Source organism: Aulonocara stuartgranti, assembly GCF_965226115.1.
Source record: "Aulonocara stuartgranti genome assembly, chromosome: 14".
NCBI lineage: Eukaryota > Metazoa > Chordata > Actinopteri > Cichliformes > Cichlidae > Aulonocara > Aulonocara stuartgranti.
In genome coordinates, this window is record NC_138950.1 from 33,875,266 (window position 1) to 33,903,242 (window position 27,977).

The following is a 27,977-nucleotide window of genomic DNA, read 5'->3' on the forward strand; positions in this document are numbered from 1 at the left end:
TTATAAGGGGATGGGGTGGGGTTCAGTGGCGGTGTGGATGACTTTCCTCTGCCCCCCACCCCCACCCAAAAACAAAAAACCCACATTCCTGCAAGAAAGGTCGACCACTGGGATCTTTGCTTGTACAGTAGGCTATTCCCGGGTTTATTTTTGGTGCTTCAGATTTTAATATGTGAACACTAATTTCAGCAATTCATTACTGGATTATATACAATTTTAAGACATGCTGCTGAGCTCACTTGACTGATGTCAGTGGACAGAAAGTGAGTCTGTTATAAACAGTGCAGTTTGTGTTTGCTGCTTGATTGGATCTTCTAAGTATCTACATATCCTTCCCTCTATCACATAACCCTTATCTGAAAGAAAACAAAGATATGAAGTTAAACTGCCGGTGGTAATTCAACATAATTAAAGAATTACATGTGCTGGTAGCAGCTGCTATGCTGTTAAAATCTGAATTTTATCATGCTACTGTTGCATACCTAGTGTATGAGACTTTCATGTGTTGTAACAGTTTTGAAGCCACGATTCAAACTGCAATATAGACCATATTTCCCCCATGGAGATCTTATTGCCTACTTAAAATAGGATAGTCTGGTAAAAGCTATAATGTTATATTGTTAAGGAAATGGAGGACCAGAAATGCATCCAAATAATGGAATTTATTTTCTTCATGGTCATCTGATAAAGCTTGTTATTCGTTTTTCATGCAAAACGCAGAGGTATGAAGCGAGCTGTAGATTTGGAGAATGGCTATTTTCCTAGTCGTGTAATCTGTGTCTTTGTGCTTGTTGGTATAGACAGATAATGTCTGAACTGCTGTGAAAAATGTTCCTTGGAGTCTTGGAGTTGGATAATGTGGTTTACGACATTATCTGCAGATGCTCTTTCTGACATGGTGCATGCAGTGATAGTATTAGACATGATGTTGGCAGAGTGTGTCAGGAAACGGGGCCGCTTGCTCACTATGATCTTACCAGACTTTTACCTGGACATTCCTCACAACATCACAGTCTGAAATCAAATAGATCTTATACTGGAGAGATTTTGCCCTCTCACTCACACCTTTGTCTGGGGATGTGCTGAAAAGTTGAGGGCTGCTGCACATGTGTGAAAACGGCTTCAGTGTGATGCAAAATGACTGGAGTAGGTAGCTTTTTAGTCTTAGGCTCTCTTTTAGCCCTGAGATTGTTTACTTAGCATTTGGTTCAAGCCAGCCCAGCTAAGCCTAACAGTCTTTCTATGGATGAGCCTGTGAACTGCCACCTATCTCCCTCCTGCATTCTTTCCTCACTTATATTGCTGCCTTCCTTAAAGCTCTGTAGCTCCACTATGGTGTGAATAGTTCAATCAATGTCAGGGATTTCACCTGCCTGTATAGAAATCCTCTTTGTTGAAATTGATTAGATTTTTGTCCCCTTGCATTTATGTATTGTTATAGTCATAGAAACAGTGGTGATAAATAAAATTTGAATTTGGATAACAACTATTTCTGTAGCATGATTTCCTCTTTGAAAAAAAAAACAAACATCCGGAATCATCATGACTCAGGCTTTTTATTCTGCTGCCTCAGAGTGTGAGTACTTCTGTATGTGTATCAGTAAAAAGAGCGTGTGTGTGTGTCAGCGACAGTGATAGCGATAATGTAGTGTTTGGGCTATGAATACCAGATGCGTTTATTATTAGTGAAGACTATAAGCTAGGGAGAAATCTTACTATGTATCTTACTATGTATGACATACGGAGATGACCATTTAGTCAGCAGGGTGACTGTTTTGTTTGAGTGTATCATCATGTGGTGATCAGACTAAATGGAGAGCACATTTCAGAGACTGAGCAGTTGGAACAATAGACAATGGCAATCTGTTGTTGTACACAGAATTGTTCTGGTAGGTGTGAGCTGATTCATGCTCCCTGAATTTTAAAACAGTTCAACTTTGGTTAGCAGTATTGATCTAATACAGTAGATAGGTGTCAGTGCTGATAGTGATAGTGGCGTCACTGTACAAATCTGCAAAAGTGTTTCGTTGTCATTAATATAAACTTATTCATTTGAAGAGTTTCTCCACTTATTTAGGATGCACCCAATCAATAATCCCCCCCCCCCCCCCCCCCCTTTGTTTTTCCTTCACAAATATTCTGCTGCTTTATCAGTATTGGGGATTCAGACAACTCACAAATACGTTTTGGGTTTTGTTTTTTTGGTCCACAAAACAAACCTCACAGCTGGAAGCCCAATAGGGCTGTTGGGAGTCCATAGCGACAGGTTAGACGACTGCCGCTGGGGGGCGGGGGTGGGAAATTAGCATATTTTAACAGGGAACAGCACACGCCATTGGTTGAATTCTTCATGCTTACTACGTAGAGACTGCTGTTGTTGATAGCAGACAGTCTGGCAGTTTATTTCTCACTCCTAGCATGTTATCTTAAACATATGCAGTGTCTAAGGTACTTACTACACGGATGTCCGCGGAACTGTTCAAGGTAAAACTGTAGTGGGTCATTGCATTTACCTGTGTTTTTAATTGTTGTAACTGTCAAGCTTATCATTATATGCGTATTTAATGCTAATACTAAAGAGGAGCTAGCTAAAACGATATATTAGCGTACTTAGCGGTTGTTCAGTGGGGTTAATTTATCTTGCAACACAATGAGGTATAACACTTCAGGTTTAATGTAAACGAGTGCTCAAATTCAATTTATTGGCTATTGTTTTTCAATTATTATTTTTAATTTTACAGTCAAGTTTTACATAGCACTATGATTGAAATGTAACATGTTTCAAGTCAGAAAGCTATTGAACTATTTTCACATTCAGAAAACGTGTGCTATTAAACAGAAAGTGCATGGAGGACAATGTTAGCTGGCTAGCTTTTAAAGTTAAAAACGGCTTCAGTGCTTTGTTAGCTTTATGTTTCTTTGTCTTTATCTTTGAGTATATCAGCCTTTGTACTTAAACCAAAACAAGAGATGTTTCATTGCAAATGTGCTGGTGGTGATAAATACTTTATAATTCAGTGTGGAATTGGATATTGTAGACTTTATATATTTTTCCAGCCTGTTTGTAATGCAGCTGTTTAAAAAGTAGTGGCTGTAAAGTTTAAAATGTGATTCAAGCTGATCATTGTAAACAAGGTTTTTCTTTCTCTTTGACTTTTAGGGGAAAAAAATACCCAGCGTAACGACACTTGGACCTTAAAGGATTTATAAATGTAAGTCTAGTGAAGGCTCTCACTTTTTTATGTAAGACTTCAGGTAAACTGCAACTGCTATCCACTTTAATACACTATGTAATCCACAGTGTTACCATTGTGACCTTTGAAATGGCAGGTAATATAATTACCAAAGACCAGTTTGACCCTTTGCTCATTTCTTTTTTCAGACTTGTACACAGGTCCACATCTGCCTCCCCATGCAGAGCTCCATGAAATGAATAAAGCACCACAGCCTATAACGGGACCCCCATCCACTCCCCACCCTGCCCCTTCCCCCGGCCTTTCACAGGTAAGATGCCACGCTACTTAACTCTGCATATTGGCTCTACAAGGGTGTGGTTTTCTTTCTCACTGTGTATTCTCAAAGAGACAGGGCAGTCGTTCAAGTGCTTTGTGAAGATAATGAAAAGTAGATCACTCAACAATAGAGGTTCTCTGATAGAGGACAGCTGCAGCAGACGCAAGTCTTGTGTTTTTTGACAATACTGTGGAAAGTCCCACAGCAGTTGATGTCCTCCATAGTAATTAACTGGAACGATGTCTATGACTGTCTTTTTCAGATCATGCTAACCTCTAACATGGCTTAAACTTGAATATTATAAATGGGCTCCAGTTGGAGTCGAGCCACAGATTCATAAACACACTATGAGCTTATTATTATTATCTTGCCATCATATTGTCAGGGGCCAGAATAGCCTGCGGCATCTTTGTAACTATCCAGCTAAACACTGTTATTTTTAATTGTGATTTTATTTATTTTGGTGTTTGTGTGTTTTTTACTTTGTCTCAAAAATAGCTATAAAGTACTTACTTGCCAGTTGTCTACACCCCATAAACATAAATCGGAAAAGATGTCTGTAATATAAACAGTAAAGCCTTTACACGGTTGTGGGACTCTACGGCCTCACCTTTTTGGCTCTCTTAAAGCTCTTTTGCTGTTGTTCTCACTTCCTGTCTTCTGCAGGCCTCATTCCCCCCTGGGCAGCCCCCGTCTGTAGTGTTTGCCACCCAACCTCCACAAATGAACCCAACACCACAACCCCGACAGGTAGGCCTGCTCACTCCTCAGAAACGACTGTTCTATCAGGGAACATATTATCTAGTCAGAAGCATGACAATTTACAAATTGGATTCATTGCTTTCCACACAAGTTCATTTTTGTGGTGCAATGCAAATATTTTTGTTTATTTCTAACTTGCATCTGATCAGTCCAGACAAACCACGCAGGGTAAAAATGCTATTGTGCAGTTTTGCAAAACTTCTACTCACTGGCACTATCCTAAACGTATAGGGTTCTTAGAATTAGGGCTGAACGATTATGGAAAATAATCTAATTGCGATTTTTTGCCCCAATATTGCGATTGCGATGCGATATGCGATTATTTTTTAAGGTCTTTGTCTTCTGTATTATTAAACAAAGACAAGCAATACATCATATAGTATGGCCAATACTATATTACATTAATTTTAAACTGTTCTTTCCTGGAAGACAGACCTCTGTTATGATGACATGAGGTGATGCATGAATTGATGACTGACATTTTTATTTAACTTCTTCAATCACAACAGTATATTTGAACATACACAATAGTTTATTTTTAGCTTACAAACATCTGAGCATAAAGTGCTGACAAGGAACCCTGGTGTAAACATTAAAATGAAAGTCAGTACAATGTGCAGATTGCAGAAATATACATAAACAAAATCAGTGGCTTTACCACACTCAGTTTTTCGACATCTGTGAACTACTAGACAGTCATTCAATTAAAAAATAATATTAAATAAATAAAACTAATAAATAAAAAATACACACATCTTACTGATCTCTGCAGTCAGTAACATTACACATAAAGTGCAAACATAATAGCAATTGTATAAACACACACACAAACACGCCTTTAAAATTTAAAGGCGTGAAATTGGACGGTCTAGTTCTGATTAGCGTCACCGCTGTCTCGGTGGAGTTTAATAAACTCGGCCGTCTGCTTCTTGCTATCTAAAATATAACCAGACACTGGCGTAAATTCTCAACTGTCTCATACTTCTGTTTAATAAGTTTTCTGTTTGACGTTTAGTCAGCTGTGTGAAAACCAAGGAGGAACCCACCGGGGGATTAATAAAGTTTTATTTTATCTAATCTAATAACTTTAATCTCAGCCAAACCGATTTACTCACGAACAAACAAAACACTGAAAAAAGCCCAACAATAACATTTTTAGGTTGTCTAAGTGACTTATATATTACGTTTAACCCGAGCAGCGAAACTCCGCGGTGATCTGAAAATGATGTGCCGGGAGTTGTGCCGTTCTCGGCCGCATCAGTAACCCTCGAGCTCCCGGCTAGCTGTCGAGCTGGTGGGTAGCAGACGCCTCTGAAAACGTCGAAGCACTTTTGCAAATATGGGATATCTTGATAAACCGAGCAGATATTTGATGTTTACACAACTACTTTCTCGCCTGAAAATATGTTAAAAGTTTATTTTGTGACCCAGAAAGATTAGTATGAGTAATTTTAAAACTTAGTAGCGGCCGCCATTGTTGGAAACTGGAGTTTGGCTGGGCCGCGCTATGAATTCTGGGATATGGTAGTAATTTGGACAGCCTTCGGCGCGTCGCTGTGACGTAATCGGTCTACAAATGCGGCCTCAGGAGGATGCAGCCCATGAATTTGGACATGTCCAGAGTATAATCGCAGCCTTTGCGGTTAGAAAATTGCACTTGATCATGTCGCGATATTATCGCAAATGCGATATATCGTTCAGCCCTACTTAGAATGCCTGCATGTCTGTTTGCAAACTTTCCTCCAGCTCTGTGAAATGTAAACAGTCACTGTGGTCTTCATTACATGTCTTATGAAGTATTGGAGCTTAATCTACATGATCTAAATTCTTTTGTTTCTTACTGCCCCTGATTGATTTGAGTAAATGCAATCAGCTTAAAGGCAGCTTGATTTATACATTAATATCAGATCTATAATATTTTGTATGTAGCCTTGTAAAAAAAATTAAATAATTAAAAAAATATATAGGGCAAGCTAAGAAAAGCACATGCTATGACAGCCATTTTCATATGATGAGCGCCAGTTGGAAACGTACAGAACTGAAATAACCTGTTAGTGGGGAGTGAAGCATGGAGTTTGAGCTTTTGTCTATAATCTCTGTCCTGTCTGCCTCTCCTCCTCTAGTTTGCCCCCGGGCCCCGGCCTATACATCAACAGGTACTAACAGCACAGCTGACTAACTTGAGGGTGGGAGGGGAATTTCACCCATTTTAATGCATGTGAGAAGGCCAAGATTTCAGGAATAAAATGACCACAAACTGGTGGTTCCTGATTCAGAGACTACATGATAATATTTTTAACATTTTATGTTTATTTTACGTTTATGTAATTAACATTGCCCAATAATGCAAAATTAACTTGATGATAACTGAAGTTAATGTTTTAAGTAAATATTGAATTTACTGTGACAAAAGTTAAATTGCATTTGGGTTATGCTTTATAATAAAATGCATAAATGTTGCACCAACATTTCAGAAATGCAGCTAGGCCTGATTCACTGGGATTCACTGTTGTGCCTTTTATCTGCATGCTGCTTGTTAATTCACTGCTTAGCTAAGATCGGGTGGTTTCTGGGCGCTTTCCTCCAACTGATTTTCGTGCCTTCTTTTTCTCACTCTTTCTCTTGCCACCTTCTTCTTGCTTCTATTGAATGTGTGTCTATGTGTGATCTGTGCTTGTGCTGCTGAAGGGAAGCTTCAGATCGCTACAGGTAACTCAGGTTTTCTCTTTCCTCACAGTTTTTCCCTCCACTTTTCCCTTCTTTCACCCTCTGGAGGAGTGCATATGTGTGAGCCTAATATTTGGCAGTGTTGTGCTTTGTTGGCTTGGTGTCATTTTTCTAGCTACAGCAGTTAGCTCCCAGGCCATCAGCAGAATGTCAATGAGGAGGCTCTGAATGAACCAGCATTAGCTGCTTTATCTCTGCTGGCAGACAGGGCCAATATGTTTCCAGTTGGAGTCGAGCCACAGATTCATAAACACACTGTGAGCTTATTATTAGGCTGAACAAGCTAGTTTCCCTGGGTCCAAGAGATAAAATAATGCAAAGGGCATTTATTCATGTCAGAGGTTTCAGAGAGGTAGCAAATGGTCCTGTTTTGTTTTTCTTTCTTCTCTGTGGTCCATCACACCATATTTCTTCTTGTCTTTTTCACAACCCACACTTGCTTCACCTTTGCTTTTCTACTATCTTCTTAGCCCTACTACCCCAACAGGCCCAACCTGCCTCCCAGCAGTGGGCCAAGAGGTGTCCCACCCAGCAGTGCTCCTCGGTCTGTGACCCCCACCCATGTCTACCAGGCAGGCCCTGGCTCCCAAATGATGATGATCCCCCAGCAACAGTTGCCCTTTCCCAGTTCGCCACAGGGACCTGCCTACATCATACAGTCACAGGTAGGGGGCACAACGTGTGTGTGTGTGTGTGTGTGTGTGTGTGTGTGTGTTTCTGCTAGAGGTTTTCATTGTATTGTAGGGTCTATATCTTACAATATAAAGCTCATTGAGGCAACTGTTGTGATTTGGTGGTGCTATAAAAATAAGATTGAATTAAATTGAAAATATAGGTTTGTTAGCTCTATTAAAAATGCATTAATTTTTTTATTAGATACATTTTGTAAACCCTGCATCCACAAAATCAGGCTTAGTGACTCAAACTGCTCAAAGTGGTTAATGGTGCAGAGGCATTTGTAATTTTGTTGCAGAAATTACCAGGATTTCTACTTTGATTACTCAGAAAATGTGGTCTGGTCTTCTTATCCAAATGTGTGAAAATGTGCTGGTGTCTGGAGATACCCATTTGCAGCTACTTGGGTTGTAGAGGTGCTTCTCATTTATAAATAAAGACAGTTTGGTTTCTGTCTGTTTGCACATCTTAAGGACAAAAAAATGTCATTATTCAATTATATTCAGACACAAGAACACTTCTGAGGCGAACTGTCTCCTGCCGTACTACATTTCAAAGATGGCAGCCTTGTATAATGCACTAACCTCTTTTGAGTACCAATATGTCAAAGTCCTGAGAAAAGCACCTGAGTGTATTGATTTCACCTTATTTCATAGCCAGTATGTATGTAGTATTTTCTCCTCAACATACCACCAGAGTTTTGAAGCTGTGTGTCACATAGTTTAATCCAGCCACATAGTAACACACATACTTCCAAAATGCGAACGGTGTCCCATTTCACAAAAATAGAAAGCAAGTGCACAAATGCAAAAAATAGAAAGAAAAAGGAACAGGAAAATGTAGCAACATTACAGCGGTAATGGATTGCTTATTTGGAGAAGTAACAAAAAAGCAGATTACTTTTTTCATTACATTAGTTTTGCAATTCAGATCCCTCCCAACTGTAAAGCATCATGGAGGGATCCTTATGCAGCAGATGGCCGCCCCTCCCTGAGCCTGGTTCTGCCGGAGGTTTCTTCCTGTTAAAAGGGAGTTTTTCCTTCCCACTGTCGCCAAAGTGCTTGCTCATAGGGGGTCATATGATTGCTGGGTTTTTCTCTGTATCTATGAAGCGCCTTGAGGCGACTTTTGTTGTGATTTGGCGCTATATAAATAAAATTGAATTGAATTGAATTGAATTATGGTTTGAGGCTGCTTGTAGTCACTGAGGGAACAACAAACCAAAGACTGAAGGCAGAATTCTTTATAGTTTTTATAATATTCAAGTTTTAGCCCATGTTAGAGGTTGGCACGAAATCCTTGTAATTCCAAAGTGTTCACATTTTTTTTGCTTCTACAACTTTAATGATCTATATCTGTATCTAATGATGTTTTGTTTTGTTTTTCTCCATTTATCTTCTCTTCTATCTTCCACCCGCTCTCTGGTTTGCCCCCTCAGTACCGGTCACCAACCTACGTTCCCACACCTCAGCAGTTTCCAGTCCCAACGGGCACCCCAGGCTATTACCCAGGCACAAGCCCTGCAGAATATGGTACTTACGGTAAGAGGTTTTACCTGGAGTCTCATCTGTGCCACTCACCTAGTAACAAGCACCATTCTTACACTTGGCAAACTAAATCAGTTGGAGAGAAAAACAATTATGAAGATCGATGGTACACTTTGTAATGAAACGCAAGGACAAGTTGCAACAAAATTTAAATAGGAAGGGTGAGAGGAGAGGAAAATGTTAAGTGAAAAAAACACCACCCAAAATAATAAATTTCATTTATACGTGCCTTTCAACATACTCAAGGAGCCCTTAGAAGCAATTAAACAAAAGTATATCTTAAGTATAGATAAAATAACGGTAGGAAAACACCATATAGTAAAAAGTCAATACGTCTTAAACTAAAATCAAACGGAATAGAGAAGCTTCAAAAGATGTGTTTAAAGACTGACTTTAAAGATGGTAAGACTGTCAGAGTAGTGACTGTGCCGTGGGCAAGACTTCGAAAGACGCGGGGCTACTTGGCTGAAACAAACAGCTGTTATAGTAAGAGCAGCATAGGAGGAGCATCTCAGTATGGGAAGGAGTGGCAATGTGAAGAAGTTGGAGAGAGATGGGAGTGCAAGATTATCAAGAGACTTGAAAGTAAGAAGCAGAATCTTAAAAATTAATGCAACATTTTACAGGAAGCCAGTGAGCTGTGTAACATGTCATTAAATCCTCAGTAGTTGCTCACATCTTGCACAGTGATCAGCCTTTAGCTGAAGTCTTCTTTGTTTTGTTTTTTGTTTTTGTTTTTTGAGGAATCCTGACTTGTTACTCTTTCAGTGTTTGTCTTCATGTAAGTGTTTACAAGAAAATAACCGTCTTCCCTTAATAAACTACACGCTTCTGAGATTTCTAATAATTACATTCATCTTGTCCCCTGCCACCCACTCATTATTTATGCATCTCTTTGTGTGAGACACTTCTGGCTAACATGAAATGAGAATGAACAGGAGTGGAGTATAAGGTGTTATAAAAAGCAGTGACAATTTTACAGACCGTGGGAGAGAGAATAATCAGGAAAGATGACCTTCTCTCAGCCAGCATGGACCATATGACCTTAATGAATAGCAGTTACAACTCGCACTGTGTTCCTATTGATGGGTGTGGCTGCATTCCCCAAAAAGTTTAAAGTTGCTGACTATTCGTGTCAAAGTGGTTATGTACAAATGGGCCCACAACAGCATCCTTAGAAATCTGCACTTAGCAATAGAGGTAAAATTTATGTATATCACAGTATAAAAGCCTTCAATGATTATATTTAATACACACAAAAGTGTCTTCATTTTACATTTACTCATAGTCCTTTTGTTCCACATCAACTGAGTATAGCTGCAACGGACACATTTATTGCTGATCATCCGTGCTGTGCCTCCATCTAGTGGTAACTGTGTGTCATTGGACCATAAAACCTAGTGATGCCCTGAAACAAACTTGCTGACCTCCTCCTACCAGGCATTTGAACTATGTGTTGTCTTTGTTGAACTGAATGCAGAGGCCTCAATGCAGACCTGTAAAAACACAATCCTTCCTATGAGACTGCTCATAGGAAGGATTCCACTATTTGCTCTTGAATGTGGAGTATGTGTATGTTGGGTTGTGCATGGGACAGTTAAACTGTATAGGGCTGAAGGTCTGGTGGACTTGTGCATTAATTTATGGGAAATTCACATGTTTGGCATATATAAATTTATATTTTCAGATATTTTGCAGTTCCTTTCTGAACAGCAGTCTGTGTGCGTTTGACTGAAGGCATATTTATACCCACCACTGTAACCCTCACAAAACAAACAAACACACTCTGAAAATGGTGTTACAAATGCTATTGCGAGCTGCTCTTTGGTGTCATTTTGGCCAGTCGTGGACCTGTTCACTTTTGTAGCCTGGCACACTGTGTTGGAATGTATAATCATATTGTTTTTTCCCACTGATATCATAACAAGGGCTCAGATCTATCCAAATTACACAGAAGAAGATGTTGTAAAGGCATGAAAAGCAGAGACCTTCTGGAGAAACTTTTGGTAACACACACTCTGCAAGTGTGGCGCACCCTTGGCATTAGGGATGGGTATCGAAACCCGGTTCTTGTTGAGAACCTGTTCCCACTGTTTCAATTCCTTGGAATTGTTTGGCATTTTTGCAAACGATTCCCTTATCGATTCCAGTCGCCCCGAATGACGTCACCACGTTGCGGAGCGTCATTTACCTGGCAGGAAACACGGCGCCTAAGCGGCTCAAACGCTCAAAAGTTTGGTCATACTTTACGAGAACAGATGACAACAGGGCAACTTGCAATACTTGCAAAGTAGATATTTCATTTAAGGGAGGAAACACTACGAATATGCAAAAGCATTTGCTCACAAAACACGTGATAACCTTAAATGAATGTCGTGTTTTTTAATTCCGCTCCGGACTCGTGAATCTCAACCCAGCAGCAGCGGTAACGTTTGCACGTCCTCTCCCGTTAATATGGCAGGTAAATAATCAACTAATAGTGCATATTATGGTAGCGCGATCTGCCTTATTACAAAACCTGCCATTACTGTGCATTTAGGTGACCATGATGAGAGAGACATCGTTAAACAGAATCGAAAATGGAATCAGAATCGTGAAAATCTTATCAATACCCATCCCTACTTGGCATCACTATAAATTATGGCGGGACAGTGGTCTTGTCACATTTGGTGTGTGATACAACCAGTACGGTGACCGTAAACAGGCCATTACATTCATGTCTTTGCTTATAAGAGAAGTCAGTGTGGAAAATGTGCCAGTGTTATTTATTCTGTGTGAGTTTTGCTACTGTTAACATGCATTTTCAGGATAAGATCTTTTTAGTATGAGTGGCCTTAAATGGTTAGATTTGTTTTATGGACAGTTTGTACACATTGGCCTAACAAGCAAACAATCCCTTGATCGGTTCTGGTAGTAGGCACACATACCTTTGGGGTTTTGTCCCCCTTTTGATTAAAGGAGCAATCCAAAGTAACTTTACTGGTCATGAGAAAAATTTAATCAGGAGAATACACTAATCTCAAACTTCAGATTACAGACAAGAGAATGAATTCTAGTATTCTAGTGTCCGTTCAGGATTTGACATGTCGATGTAGTCTTGAATGATATCAGCAAGTTCAAACATATTCTTATAGTTTAACTGTATTCCTACACCTCCCTGTGTCAGTGGTAGCACAGGGTGGTGTAGCAGGTTTTTGTATTGCCTGACAACAAGAAAACGGAGTCAAAACCTCCTGGCCGACCAGAGGCTTTCTGTGTGAGGCTTCCATGTTCTCCAAGATTTCAAGACTCTTTATTTGTCGCGTGCATGGTTATACAGGTATAACATGCAGTGAAATGTGACCTGATACGCTCCTCAACTGTGCAAAAAAAAAAAAAAGACAGACAGACCTTTATATACAGTGAATGAGTATATACAAGGTTTACACATGGGTTTTCTTCAGGTTCTCTGGCTTCCTCTTGGCTATTTAGGAATTCTGAAGATACTATAGGTGGGGATGTTAACATGTTAGCATAATTGTGTTTTGTGTTTGCCCTGTGGACTTGTAACCTCTTCAGAACCTCCCTAATCACACACATCAAAGGCCTATACCAGCGGTCCCCAACCCCCGGTACCAAATGACCGGTCCGTGAGTCATTTGGTACCAGGCCGCGAGAGTTGAGGCTCAGGTGTGAAATGTATGGTTTTCAGGGTTTTTATCGGTTTTCAGCGTTATTTTGTTATCGTTTTTATCGTTAACTCTGTTTTCCTGGGTCTTTTCACGTGTGTTATGAATAAATCTTCTTTTTTTCGGTACCGGTACTAGTTTTATTTTGTTGTATTTATCCGCGACACCTTAAAGGCCGGTCCGTGAAAATATTGTTGGGCACAAACCGGTCCGTGGTGCAAAAAAGGTTGGAGACCGCTGGCATATACAGCTTCTATAGCAGCTCTTCTATAGGAGTTTGAACAGGATCATTTTCGTCTGCCCAAACAGTCTGACAATGCTTTACTAGATTGTAAACTTCTGTGGAGTTTTAGTGATGAGTGAATCTTTACAATACTTAAATGTGTGGTCTGAATACTGAACCCTCCCACGTCTTGTACAAACCCAGATAGTTTGACCCTAACAGAAACACTTCCCATTCTGTACTGTTGACTGAGATGGCACATAAAAGTGCATTTAAGTGTCAGTCTGCACCACAGCAGGGCTACAGCTCATAGGAATGAGCTGTGTGGCTGTTGAGCCTGCTGATTTCATGTTTATTATGAATTCAGCAGGCATAATTATTTATTATGAATAAATAATCTCCTGCGTGTCTGTTGCATCAGTCATTCTGACAGTCCCTTGGCATGTCGTGAAATCAGATGGCACATGACATAAAATAACTGTCTAGTGACTGTAAGACATGGCTCTTTAAACCTGGTTGCTGAGGACCTTGACTTCACTGCTGCTTGCTTCATGAAGATGTCTTGAGCCAAGAAATGGATTCATGTGTGGAAGTAATGCTTTTTTTTTTTTTTAAATAATTTTTGCCCTCTCAAGCTCTATGCTCATCATAGTTATAATCCCAGAATATAATTTTGCCTCCTTGCAGCCATCTATGTGGTGGAGTGTTTCTTAAAACACACATACATAGAAACAGCCCTACACACACACACACACCAAATCCGTTTGACTCTTATGTGTTAACCAAAGATCAGATAACATGCCTGTGGTGGAGAGATAGAGGAGTCTTCAGGGAAGTCAGAGCCACTTGGAATGGCACAGTTTAGTTTGTCTGCCACTATACTCAAGAGGAGGGAGGGAGGTGGGGAGGAATCAGCAAGGTCAGAGGGAGGAGCAAAATGGAGACACGCTGGAAGAGGGAGGGCTGAGGACTAAAAGAAGTCATTCTGAGAGGGCACCTGTAGAGAGGACAGGGAAGAAAGTTAGAGAGGGGGTTTAAAGAGAAAACCCCCTCTAAATTGTATTTCTGTACAGTCTTTACATTCTGCAGCAGTTCAACATGGGCAACCTTGGTTCTCGAGAGCAGGAGGACTCTGAGGGTAGGTGTTGTCTAGACGGTGTCTCTTTGCAGCCCCCCATCCCCCTCTTATGGCAAACTTTTGTGCTTTGAGTCATATCTCAGGTTTCTTATTTACAGTATTGGGATACTGTCCAAGTCTCATTCCGCCTTCTGGCTTTCTGCTTTTATGAACCTTCTCCCTCTCTCTGTCCTTCTCTCGCTCACTTTCTTCCCTCCCTTTCCATGTCGCACGCAGTCTTCCCCCAGCCGGTGTGGGTTTTTGACTATATTTAGGCTGTGCTGCTTCTGGGCAACAATGCAGACTCAGTAATGTGAGTTAGACTGTAATGCATGCAGCAGGGGAGAGAAGCAGAGCAGGAGCTAGCTACTCCCAACCTGAATAAGAGGCCTCTTCAGTTTAGAGTTGGGGGGGGGGGTTTCTTCTTGTTTTTTTTAGTCTAAGTCTTGTAAAAGTGGGCTACACCTGATTTTGAACTGTAGCTGAGGCCAGTTACACGGCCAGGTAATGTCACTGAGTGGTTTTGTCTTGTTGACATTATTGACCAGGTATGCGAAAAGCGTTTGCTTGCTCTTTAGGAGGGTGTCACATTGGCAGCAGCTTTCTTGGCAAGTTTGTGAATGTGATAAGTATTTAATTCCTTATGAGATCACCAATGCAGAGCTGACACAGCAGACTGCTGTGTCATGGTCTGAAAATCTACTTGGCGTTCTTCTTGGTACCATGTTTGCTTAACTGTTGCATTTGGTGAAATGCTGATTTTAGGCAGTTGTTTCTATTCCAGCAAATTTCTACTGAAAGAACTTAATTGAATTATTTATTCCCAGGAAAATAAGTAATTAAAATCACCTGATACTTGACGATAATAAAGTCATAAAATAAGGAGCTGCAAGAGTTTAAGACATCTGCCCTTTTTTAAGTGCTGAAATATAATATTTCACCCTAATATTACATTACATGAATAAGTCATTTATCATGTTTTTGAGTTGTTAGAATTTTTAATTTTCCTTAATTCGTTTTATACAAAATCATTTTTCTGCTATTGGGGAAAATGGATTTGTTGAAAATTAGTTGAAAACTGTAATTGTTGTTATGGCATCCTTGCAAAAAATAGGTGTAATTTTGGTCATTTTCCATTACGATCGACTACCACCTAATGTGCATGGCGTTGCTATACCAGTGTAGCTTGTGACATCATTTGTATGCTACACGGATACCACACCAATGGAGACACCGAGGCGATGGTGTTCCTGCTGCTTGGTGTATGTCTTTTTTTGACAGACTCTCAGACCACAGTGTTTTTTTTGTGTAGCCGTTTCCATCATTGCTGGGTTTGAAAAATGATGGTTTTGATTTTTGTGAAGGAGACGTTCTCATCACACATCGTGTGACACCACTAACTAGCTAATCAGTGGCATGCAGTCTGACATCACATTTTTTAGATCACGTCAGATCACTTAGAACCCCGGCCGAGTAGGTACTAAAAAAAGTACCTGGTACCAGGTACTACCACCTAATTGGTGTTTCAGAAATCCCCAAAAAAGTCAAGGCAAGGCGAGCAAGGAGGTACTAGGGGAAAAGGGCTACAAGTTCAGTTAAATTGGTCAACACAATCAGCCTGAGGAAGCTTTAAAACATTCATGTTTAAACATTCATAGTTAAACTGAAGTGAGCAAACTCACTCTTGACACTAATTGAAATGAATCTGAAATGAAAGCAAAAATTAAAACTCTCTTAAAATATACAAAAAAGTATCTGGTAACCAGAAGCAAGGTATTTATTTAAGTGGTATGTGTTTTAAGTTGATGTGTTTATGTTAAGTCAATATGACTTGGTTTACATTCTTCTGTCTGTGATTCACAGCAGGGGCCTACTACCCTGCACAGCCACAGTTCACCCCCTCGGTCCAGGCAGGACCTGTGATTATGAATCCTGCACCTCAACAACCACAGCCACCCCCTCAGCCTGCCCAGCACATCCCTACCAAACGGGAACGCAAACAGGTACAGTCAGCATTCCTAATTCAAAAATGTGCCACACTTCAAACTCTCTGTGCTGCTTTGAGATGCATGTGATACAGGATATGTGTTTTACCTGCTTATGACTTGTGTGTATCCTCAATTACATTTGCTTTTATGCAAAATCACCACGTCTCTCTAGACAGACTTAACATAATCTTAAATAACCATATGTTATTAGCAAAAAACAATCCTTGGAAGTTATCAAAGAGGAGACACTATATAAAAAAGTGAACACAGCACTCAAACAATCCTAACAAGAAAATTATGAATGATTTCTGAAATGCTGAAGAGGGAGGTGGTCACACCCTGACGATCTTGTTGCAGCTGGTAACATGTTCACAGTATAGACATTCATGACCGTCTGATTTATGTTATCATCATACTAAAAACTACATATTACTTTAAAAAAAAACAGCCACAACTTTATAGCTGTGCAGTATAATGATTTAGGTTTTGCATATGACATCCAACAAATTTTTTTGGGTATCACATATAAAAATAGATATTAACTGTAGATATTATGCTCAGTTACGGACACGGACGAGTGTCTGCGCAGTCAAAAAAACAAGCAGGTACTTAGACGTCTACTCAGACCCTCACACATGCGATGATATCATTTAAATCACTGGGACCCGAACAGACCCATGTATAATCCCTGCTTTAAAGACATGGGAACTTAACCATGTGCTAAAGTTATTGAAAGCTTCATATTCATCATTACCAATGAAGGTCCTTGATAATGAAGGTGGTGTCTTGCAACTGGATTTGAGATGAGTAAAAAATGTTGTTGCCCTTTTGATTTCATGATATTATATTATTATATTAGAAGTATTGGTCAGCTAAAGTGTATTATTGCAGCTTTTGCACGATTTATAGATGGATAATTTATGGTCACTGGAGACATATTGTAGCATTATGAGCAAGTATGTGTGTCATTGTAATCCAGTTTCAACACAATGCAATGGGATACAGAAACATCCTTGTTGTTTCTTATGATTAAGGCTTGAATTGGGACACTGAATTCAATTTACTGATTGAAAAAGATATTAATAAACTTGTCTTCAACTTCTTATTTTGCATAGCTGAGCTGCTGTACAATGTATTCCCTGATTTAACAGAATGTCTAGTGTTCCCCCTGTGCTCTAATATGGCCCTCGCCTGGTATGTGGTAGGTCTCTGTGAACTCAAGCCCCTCTAGTGTCACCATCCTTTTACATCTGAGACATCTGCAGTAATGCTTACATATGACTGAACAGTGTAACCTGCTGCTTTTCTCAGTCTGAAAAGTGAGTGATCCACTGTACGTGATCTATGAGACACACAAAATGTGAAGCTCTGGTTGCAAGATGATAAATGTCATTGGTGATATCACACAAAATATCTGCTTGTAATTACATTACATTGTGCTTTGGCTGTTAATATAAAGAGGTGGGGTTTGTGTGTGTGCGCATGTGCACACTACAAGACTTGCATTCCTTGAGTTTCGGGAGTGATGTGCTTTAAAGGAGCACCAAGAGATTTGGTGTCTTGTACAGGGCACATTGACAGAAATTAGGTTCTACTGTGAATGGATAAAGGCAGCTTCACACAGAGGTAGTGGTGTGTGTGTATGTGTCTGGGTTTGTAGCTTTTTAAAGTGTTTGTTGCTAGTGGTGTCTCCATCCAAAAATCGGATACCAGCTGACTTGCAAGAACTAAATGCCTTTTTTTTTTCTCTACTCCCCTGTTTGTGTGCTCTCACTATCACCCCACGTCAAAGAGTGTTCAGCGGGGTGGGGGGTGGAGGACATGTCAGCACATAGCTCAGCTCCACGTGGCCACCAGTCTCCTCCCCCGTTTGAGCCGGAAGGGCTAAACAGTCAGCCTTCCTCTGCTGCTGTGGCACCCCACCCCCCCTTCCTGCTCCAATTCTACATTTTCTTTTCTGCTCTCAAAAGTCAGAAAAAAGTCCAACTTGAACAGAGTGTGCAGGATGACTGAACAGCGAGAGAGAGGGATTGAGGAAACGGGGAGTTTCTTATGGTAACCCTTGTTCATTTGACAACTTTTTGTTCCTGGAAACCCTCCCATTCTCCCTGCCATTGCCCCTCCTTCACACTCTGGCCCCTTTAACTGTTTGTTAGTTTCTGTGGGCGGGGGTTTGCACATTCCAAAGCGTTACAAGGCCAGTTGCTTTATCCTTTTTTTCCCTCTTCTGTTTAGCATATGAGAAACGGTCAAGTCGTGAGCCAGCGTACTGAGAGTCAGGCCCAGCCCTGCTCTGTCTTCCGTATAGCTCTTCTGTCTCGTGCTGGATTTCTATTGTGGGAGCTAAGTTGAGAAGGAGCTACTTGTTATCCACCCACTGTCCTGGTTTTTTTTTTTTTTTTGGTGGGGGTTTAAAGTCCAGCCCTAAGCTACTCCAGCCCTCGGATGATAGAGGCCCACTGGGGTTTGTAGCACTCTGGGAGAGGAGTTGCAAGCAGGCTGAATCAGGTAAAGGTCAGCATGGTTGAGCTAATACTATCAAAAGTAGGTCAGAGTGCAAAAGTGTTACAAACGGTTTAATCCTTTTCTAGGAATGGCCTGTGTCACTGAAGTTAGCAGCATTTGGACTCCTGAATTCATTGTTACTTTGTGTGACTGAGAAAACACGTGTTTGTAACATATAAGAAGAGTGCAGTGTGTACACAGGAATGCATTCTGTTGTCACATCTGATTGTGTTTTGCCTTCATGTGAGCAGGCTTTTTCAACAACAACGGCTTAAAGCAGCAGTGGAATTTTGTTTCGCTGTTTAGCTTCAAGTTGGCTTAATTTAATTCACGCTCAGTCAGACAGCTTTTCTGGTGACTCAGAGGCTGAAGCACATTCAGTTGGGCAGCAGAGGAATTTGCATGGTGGTTAGAGTTTGGATTTTGTGTGCCTCAGTGAAGAAATGTAGCTTTCATTCAATGAGGCAAGCTAGTGAATAAGAGCTAAAGGGAGGACTGTGAAAAAAGACGAATGTAGGCACTACACCATGGGAAGCAGGTTTTTTTCCCCCTGCCTTTATTCTTCATTTGAAGTTAGTTTCAACTAAAGTGTTGTCTGTGTTATTTACCTGCTGTCCCTTACCCTCATCTTTTGTTCTTTTTACTTACACCAGTAGCTCATCTACTTTCTTTCCCCCACAGATCAGAATAAGAGACCCAAACCAAGGAGGTCGAGACATCACAGAAGAGATTATGTCAGGGGGCCGTAGTGGCTCCACCCCAACCCCACCTCAGGTGAGCCACAGAGCCACATTCTTAACTAACAGTACTCAGGAGAGCGGCCATACAAGCACACTGTTCGCTTTTTATAAAACTCATACACTTGAAAGTGACATTACCTGACAACTACTGCTTTCTGGGGTCCATATTAAAATATAGAAAAAATACTTTCTGCTTTATTTAACTTAAGATTAAATAAAACAGAAAGGACTAGAATTGACTCACATGCTCTGTCCATATGTTACTGCTTGGAAAGAATGCTGATTGCCATTTCCAATGTGATACACTACAATCTGTCAAAATTAAACTGACTGGCACTTTGACACGTGGCTTTTAAAACCAGCTGGGATTTTAGCCTGTTTTTTCTTTTCCTTTTTACCCCCCATAGTCAAATGGGAAAAAAATGTGTTAACCTCAATTGTAAGCTCACCTTTCAGTTTGTGTGTATGTCTCCCACCAGACATCTGGATCAGAAAGTACGTCATTGACCCAGGCCAACGGTGAGAGTGTCCCAGCTGCTACTACACCAGCACTGGTTAGACCAGGTGAGTGGCACATGCAGTCTTGAACACAGTCGATACATATTTTACTTACTACAAATTTTATAACTGTTATTTGTATGCATCCTGCTTAGCCGTTTGTACTTTCATAACCATTCTTTACTTTGAATAGGTCTTAAATTCACCTATAAAATGAAATGATTCCAGTTAATGTTTTCATCTTGTGATTACTTAATTGTTAAGATTGACTTCTACCAGTAAACAGCAATAACTGTTTAAAGAAGCTAGGAGAAAGGAAAGATAGAGCCTGTGCTATGTATGACATAATGTTTCTTTACTTTAACAAGATATCCAAAGTAACTGGGGACCAAACTTGATTCATGAAACAAGCCATCTATGTGGGTATAAGGCATGTTAAATCACAGCCTGTGGGCATAAGCAGTTCTTAGTTGAAACGCATTTCATTTTCACTGTTCAGTTGTTTGTACATATTTTAGTCTGTGTGAGCAGCTACATCGAGGAGCCCTGTGGTGAACAACAAGTATCTTGGTGAATCTTGAGCAGTCAGCATCGCATGTGCTGGGGTTTTTTTTTTTTGTCTTTTCTTTAAAACAGAACTTTTTTTTTTTTTGTAATTTTCCCACCTAAGGTTAAGTAGGGTTATCTGTATGGAAGTGCACACAACTGCTATCAAGCACCACTTTCAAAATAAGAGTGATGAGAATTTTCCTAGTAAATCCATGCTGCTTGGTGCCATTCTCTCTGCTGGATTTAAACATAGTTAAAATAAGTTGTTAACATCCCTGAGTGGCTCGCCCAAGTGTAGGAAAACAGGGAAGCTGGTTTATTTTGGGAAGGGGGTTGAATGAGGTGTAGATATATAACATAAAAACCTTTATTATCCTCACAAAGGTGACCCGTGGCTGTGGATGAATATCGGTTTATAGGTTTTCAGAAACGATGTATTCAGTGTTGATTGTAAAACCATGAATGTGGACTGTATAACTGTGTCATTTTTTTTTCTGACTTTTGACCCTCCAGATGACAGAAGGAAACCTACACCTCCACCTGTGGCAAAGACCCCTGAACTTCACAAAGGCGACTCCATCCCTACAGAGGCTAAAACCTCTGATACGAACACTAAGACCCCGTTACCTGCTCCTCTGTCAGAAGCTGAGAACACGCCTATTAACACTATTTCTGCACTTGCACCGAGCCCTCCTGTTCCAGATGTGATGGATGCGCCTCCATCTCACAAGGAACCTACACCCCCTCCCCAGTCAGCACCTGAGATACCTGCCTATCCTGCACCCCTTCCTGATCCTGTCCCCACCTCTGCTGCACTGAACAAAGTTGACAATAAAGCACCAGAGGCGAAAGAGGAGGTGGCAAAGGAAGAGGAGACTAAAGCAGAAGAGAATGTGACGTCAGTAGACACACCCCAAACTCCTCCTTCCTCCACTAATGGTGTGGCCGAGTTGGAACCTGAAAGGCTGTCGGTCACGTTACCACCAAGTCACCTAGAGGACCCTCTGGAGTCTCCAATTGCACAGCCTGAGGAGCTCCGACTACCCAACGGGCTGCCGCTCCCAGCCCCTCAAGACCCCGAAGCGCCTGCCGTCAACACAGCTGAACGTGACGACAGCCCCATAGCTGAACCAGATGTCAGTCAGCAGCCGATAATACAGACATCTGCAAACGTCGCTCAGGCAGGACTATATCTAGAAGCCATACCTCCACCTGTTAAACATTCAACCCCTGCACCCTGTGCTCAAGAAGCGGAACCACCTCAGGCTGCACCTGCCCAGCCTGAGGTTCCAGAAACTGTTCCTGCAGCCACTCTGGATGTTAAGGAAGACACTCCAGTGCCCCAGTCTAGCACCAAGGAAGAGACTTCTTCTCCTACAGAGACCGTTTCAATAGCTGACAACACCCCAGAAAAGGTGCCCACTCCTCCCCCTCCTACAGCAGAGGAGAGGGAAGACACTCCTCCTCCTCCCCCCCCACAGACGGTCACCTCTGCTCCTGTAGAAACTACTATGCAAGGTTAGTCACTTCCCCAAGTTTGATTTATTTTAGTCATTTGTTTCTGCTTTCTACAAACTGAGAATTGAGTCATCCTTAGATTTTCTGTCAGATGCGGTATTTTTGAGCTCATCTGAGGCTGCCTGTCTTTCTTTCTCTAGCTGCTGTGTCTGTGCCAAAGAAAAAAAGAAAAATGAAGGATCTAAACAAAAAGGAGGCTGTGGGAGACCTCCTGGATGCCTTTAAGGAGGTATCTGATCGATGATGTATTTGTTCATTCATTCTCATACTTTTCTTGCCTGTTGTAACTAATCTGAAATTACTCCATACCCACTGAAGCTGAAAAAGAAACTAGTCATCAACCCTTTCCAGGGACATAAGACGAACTGCAGTTGCTGATTTCTACTGTAATGTCTTAATGAAGCTCATATTTATGAGCTTCCTAAATTCCAAACTGATTTTTCTGACTAAGCAGCAAAAGGTGGTTGCACCAGAGCCTGAGCCAGTCCCAGCACCAGAGCCCCAGCCCCCTGCCACTGCTCCTCCTGCCCAAGAGGAGGCAGACTTAACCTGGGAGGACAAGGAGGACAAGCTGGATGCTGAGAATATTCAGCCGGATCCTCTCAAGCCGACTGCCACTGACAAGAAGTATCAGTACAAAGAGGGTGGGTGTCTGAAACTTGACAGAATTTATTCATTGAGTGGTCTACCTTCCTCCTCTCATATGTTGTGAAATGTCTTTTAACAAGAAGACATCTTCTGTTTTCTGTTTGTTTCAGAACAATGGATGCCAATAAACACAGAAGAGAAGAAGAAATATGACCGTGAGTTTCTTCTGGGATTCCAGTTCATCTCAGCCAGTATGAACAAACCTGAGGGCCTACCAGCCATCAGTGATGTTGTCCTGGACAAGGTGCAAAGACTTACCCTAAAGTCTAGTCTAAGTGAAATAAGACTAAAAAACATGTCTAGATCACATAGTAGTGGAAATTGTAATTAAGTTCCCATCCTGCTTTCTGTCTTTTCAGGCTAATAAAACACCTCTGCGACAACTCGACCCCAGTCGCCTTCCAGGAATGAACTGCGGCCCTGACTTCACGCCCTCCTTTGCCAACCTTGGCAGGCCCAGCATGGGAGGAGGAAGCAGAGGACCAGTGAGTTCAATTTTTCTTTGTGTAACCGAGCACTTTCCAATTGAATTATTACTTCAATTAAATCATGTTTTGATGTTTCCCTTACAGTCTCCGGGTATGGGCATGGGGATTGGCGGACCACGTCGCTCTCAACAAATGCCGAGGAAAGAACTGAGGAAAATCATCAGCAGCATGCCACTCAGTGATGAGGTGCAGCTGAACAAAGCAGAGAAGGCGTGGAAGTCTTCAGTGAAGAAAAGCCCTCGCAGCCGTGGGGCAGAGGAGGTAGACGAGAGTGAACCAGAGCAGATCAAGACCCAGGAGCTGTTTAAACGGGTGCGCAGCATCCTCAATAAACTGACCCCCCAAAAGTTTCAGCAGCTCATGAAACAAGTAACAGAACTGACCATTGACACAGAAGAGCGGTTGAAAGGAGTCATAGACCTCACCTTTGAAAAGGCCATCTCTGAACCAGACTTCTCTGTGGCCTATGCCAACATGTGCCGCTGCCTTATGGGGGTAAGTGATGACTCACCCAATATAGATGCTTGAATATTTACAATGGAAGTGTTGTTGTTTAGATGTTTAACTTATGCAGCAGAGTAGGGGTGGGCGGTATAAGCGGTATACGGTAGAAACTCTACCGCGAGATTTGTCGATATGTCAAGTCTGACTTTTCTCCTCTAATATCAGCACTTATGTGCCAGTATTGTCTGGGTGATGATACCTAACATTCAAGAGAATACTGCAGCAGTGGCTTCCTGTGCCTTATTGAAATAAATAAAAGTGACTGTGAGACAATGTTTAAGCAGTGAGCGAAGCGACCATTGCTGTGGGTCTTGGGGGTATTGTAGGGCACCTTTTTTTTTTTTTTTAAATTGAACTTCTGAAGTGAGATAACTCTACTGTATATTTTTTATATGTGTGTGTGTGTGTGTGTGTGTGTGTGTGTGTGTGTGTGTGTGTGTGTGTGTGTGTGTGTGCGCGCGCGCACACACACACACACACACACTCTCACTGGAGACTCAAATGTCTTTGAGTCTCCAGTGATGAACTCAAATTAGTGATGGGATTGAGGGACTGAGGAGCCACTGCAACACTGAGCTTGCACCCTGTCTTCTTTTGCCATTTACTTAACTTGTGTTTTCTTTCTCTGCTTTTTTCAGCTTAGAGTCGAAATTCCAGATAAACCAGGAGCCACTGTAAATTTTCGTAAGCTGCTGCTAAATCGATGCCAGAAGGAGTTTGAGAAGGATAAGGATGATGATGAGATTTTCGAGAAGAAGCAGAAAGAGCTGGAAGCTGCATCCGTGGTATGTATGCTGCATTGTGAAGTATTATTTGCACAAAGGAAGTCATGTGTCAAGTCAATAGTTAAACATCTGAAAGGTTTCAGAGATCCATCTAACTGTACTTGTTTTGAATGCCTTTTTTTGTGTTTGTTTCCCAGGAGGAGGAGAAGCAGCGGCTCCTTGAGGAGTTAGAAGAGTTTAAGGACAAGGCCAGGAGGAGGTCTCTAGGCAATATCAAGTTCATTGGTGAGCTGTTCAAGCTGAAAATGCTCACAGAGGTCATCATGCACGACTGCATTGTCAAGCTGCTCAAAAACCATGACGAGGAGTCTCTGGAGTGCCTGTGCAGACTATTGTCCACCATTGGCAAGGACCTTGACTTTGAGAAGGCCAAGGTACAAAACACACACATGTTGGAGAAAGATGACCGAGATGCATACAAACCAAGATTCTATAATTTTGACTGATAAACACAAAATGCACTTAACCTAACTATTGTGTCCCACTTCAGCCTCGTATGGACCAATACTTCAATCAGATGGAGAAAATAATAAAGGAGAGGAAGACCACCTCCAGGATCCGTTTCATGTTGCAGGATGTGCTGGACCTTCGACGGGTAAATAACAAAGTCGCATATGGACTCAATGAGCTGTTTGCATATATAATTTGGAGCTTAAGCCTTTTCCCCAACTAAATCTCTCTGGTTGTAGAGTCGTTGTTTTAAAAAAATGCTTATTTATAACATTTTATGATTTGAGTAGACCAAAAATAAGATCTAGCTTTTTAAAGCCTGACCCACTATGCAACACTTGAGATTTTACAGGCACTTTTATTAAATCAGATAAAATGATAGAAAATGCGATTTCATATATCATATTTAAATCTGTTGGGTTCCCAATTAGGAGCTGCTGCATGTTTCAGGAAACTAACAGTTCAAAATAAACATTTTTTCCACTCAGTTGTGGGAAATCTGTAGCATGTGGTTGTGATCAGAAAGAAAACTAAAGTCATTCAAATCAGTATTGGTTTGTTTGCACTCTTATACAGAACATTTCAGTAGCTTTACATGCTGTCAGACTGTCTTTGTGATGGGGAAATGAAGATTTTACACTCCACCAGACACTGACAAAAGCAGTAACTTTATCTGGGAAAACCCAGGAGGTGTTTACTTAGTGCTGCCTTCATTGCCTGCTTACTTTGTAATTGTGTGTTGTTGTTTTGTTTGGTTCTTGTTAGCATAAATTCATTAAAATGCAAAATTCACACAAATTTGGCAGCAATTTCTCTTCAGCTTTAAAGAAACCACTTTTAACATTCTGGGGGCTCACTCAATGATCACTTGTGCTGTCACACAAGGACTTTAGACATTAACTTAGGTGTGTGTGTGTGTGTGTGTGTGTGTGTGTGTGTGTGTGTGTGTGTGTGTGTGTGTGTTGAGGACTATGTTTTCACTAAGGTGATTATATTTCTGTGAATTGTGCAATCGTGTTAATGCGATGAGTTTTACGCATAACTCATCCATTATTGTTGCATATGGTCTGTGACCCTGCATGGTGCTGTCCACAGCCCAGAGACACCCACACTGGTCCTTCAGCTCTGGCCAGTGTGAGGCTCATACATGGGCTAAGAAAACAAGTCTTCTTCAGCTCATTAATGCAGGGCAGCTCCTAAACACAGAGCTACTCTGTGCCATTGGCTGAGACAACAAACAGCAGCATGTTCATTCATCCATTCATCTTCTCTCAATTGAAGTAACAGGATTTGAGTGATCCTATGTTATGTCATCATGTGTGCCTCATAATTTTCCTGTCACCCCTTCCCCCCCAATTTATCTCAATTACGTGCAACTTTCTGAAGCCAGTTAAGTCTGGTGGTATTGAAGCTTCTTTCTTTTGAAGGAATGTTGCAGTCCTTTAGTTAGGCTTCCAGTCCCTCCCACAACGTCCTACAAAACCTGCTGTTTTCAGTGTTTTTCAAGCTGGAATCTGCTGCTCTGTGTCAGTGTAGTGGCCCAGTTTAATTGAAGCACATACTGCATGTTTTATTTCCTTTCAAGACAAAAACAGAAACGCGACTGGAATGATTATCTCACTCTCTCTCGCTGTCTTGTTCTGTGAACACTGTAGTTATAAAGAGGACTGATTTAGAGACACTCATCAAAATGACAAGGGTACATAAGCTCTGCTTTGTGTTCATTCATACAATGGTGACATGGACAGAAAAAGAATACATTTTCAAAGTCATCCTCGTTTTTTTGTGTGTGTGTGTGTGTGTGTGTGTGTGTGTGTGTGTGTTTGTTGTTGTTTCCCCCGATCATTCTCACAATTCTGTCTTGTACTTGTTCCAGAATAACTGGGTGCCCCGGCGAGGCGATCAGGGTCCCAAGACCATCGACCAGATCCACAAAGATGCTGAGCTGGAGGAACACAGGGAGCAGATGAAGGTGCAGCAAGCCCTCATCTCTAAGAAGGAATCCAGTGGAGGCTCAGGAGGCAGGATGGGTGGAGGCCGTCGGGGCCCTCACTCTCCAGGTCGTCGAGGCCCTCATTCTCCAGGCCGTAGGGGAACCCACTCCCCAGGGCGTGGTGCCTCTCCCCAGGATGACGGCTGGAACACAGTGCCCATCTCTAAAAACAGACCTATTGACACCTCTCGCCTTAGCAAAATCACTAAGGTAAGAGAGGGAGGGGGTTTCTTCTCACACACAATGTGAGCACATTTTGACAATCAATTGAAAATATCAGACTTCTAATGACAGCCTTTTCTTCTCAGACTCCTGTTCTTGACTTCAACAATCAGCTGCTTGCCCCAGGAGGTAAAGGCACATGGGGCAGCTGGGGTAAGGGCAGTAGCGGTGGCACAAGTGCCAAGCCTGCAGATTCTGGTAGGTTTTTTCCACAAATGTGTTTATATATCAAAGAATTATCTATTTGTGGTAATCAGAACTGAAGTTTAATTTGTATCGTGTGCCTGTTTTAATCCCCAGGCTCAGAGACGGGTAGCCGACCAGCCACCAGCACGCTCAACAGGTTCTCAGCCCTGCAGCAGCCTTTGTCCTCAGGCTCTTCAGTAGACACAGATAAGAGAATTCCTCAGAGGTGAGCAAAGGGACACAATTCTCATTACCAGCTCAAACCTTTCAGTATTCATAGTGTGAGTGTGTAGAGATGTATTTTACAATTGTACGACTTCTTTTCTGAACTCTACAGAAACAGCTTGAGTCGAGAACGAAGTGATCGCTTCGACCGCTCAGATCGTGGCAGCGACCGCTTCGAGCGACGAGACGACCGTGATCGAAACCAGCTCCAGGTCACTAAACGCAGTTTCAGTCGGGAGAAGGAGGAGCGGAGTCGGGACAGAGAGCAGCGTGGCCCTGCTGATCCAGTCCGCCGTGTGGCGAGCATGACGGATGACCGAGACAGCAGAGAACGGGCCAGAAGCAGAGAGAATGGTAGCCTGCCTGAGATAACTTAAGCATTATAATATTAAATAATTTAAAACTTAAATTAAAAAATATTTCACAATACTAAATAAAGAAATCAG

At 41.5% G+C, this 27,977-nt stretch overlaps 1 protein-coding gene across 10 annotated transcripts in view; it reads left to right on the forward strand.

Moving 5' to 3' along the window:
- Positions 1-27,977, forward strand: part of LOC309687345 (eukaryotic translation initiation factor 4 gamma 1-like) — a 37,801-nt gene that overhangs the window by 4,130 nt on the left and 5,694 nt on the right. The window contains exons 2-24 of one of the 10 annotated variants that reach the window (XM_082502242.1): positions 3,161-3,212; positions 3,383-3,504; positions 4,180-4,263; positions 6,399-6,431; positions 6,964-6,984; positions 7,473-7,667; positions 9,116-9,218; positions 16,096-16,235; positions 19,407-19,499; positions 19,945-20,029; positions 21,026-22,030; positions 22,171-22,259; positions 22,482-22,674; positions 22,789-22,922; positions 23,038-23,163; positions 23,251-23,661; positions 24,309-24,455; positions 24,593-24,829; positions 24,946-25,050; positions 26,782-27,108; positions 27,207-27,318; positions 27,421-27,532; positions 27,644-27,885. In XM_082502242.1, the coding sequence (XP_082358368.1) occupies positions 3,430-3,504; positions 4,180-4,263; positions 6,399-6,431; positions 6,964-6,984; positions 7,473-7,667; positions 9,116-9,218; positions 16,096-16,235; positions 19,407-19,499; positions 19,945-20,029; positions 21,026-22,030; positions 22,171-22,259; positions 22,482-22,674; positions 22,789-22,922; positions 23,038-23,163; positions 23,251-23,661; positions 24,309-24,455; positions 24,593-24,829; positions 24,946-25,050; positions 26,782-27,108; positions 27,207-27,318; positions 27,421-27,532; positions 27,644-27,885 (4,069 nt within the window). In that variant the 5' untranslated portion in view covers positions 3,161-3,212; positions 3,383-3,429. Of the gene's footprint in view, positions 1-2,301; positions 2,485-3,160; positions 3,213-3,382; positions 3,505-4,179; positions 4,264-6,398; positions 6,432-6,963; positions 6,985-7,472; positions 7,668-9,115; positions 9,219-14,108; positions 14,254-16,095; positions 16,236-18,413; positions 18,729-19,406; positions 19,500-19,944; positions 20,030-21,025; positions 22,031-22,170; positions 22,260-22,481; positions 22,675-22,788; positions 22,923-23,037; positions 23,662-24,308; positions 24,456-24,592; positions 24,830-24,945; positions 25,051-26,781; positions 27,109-27,206; positions 27,319-27,420; positions 27,533-27,643; positions 27,886-27,977 lie in introns of those variants that run through there. The other 9 variants (XM_082502243.1, XM_082502238.1, XM_082502236.1 and 6 more) reach the window with 9 other exon arrangements.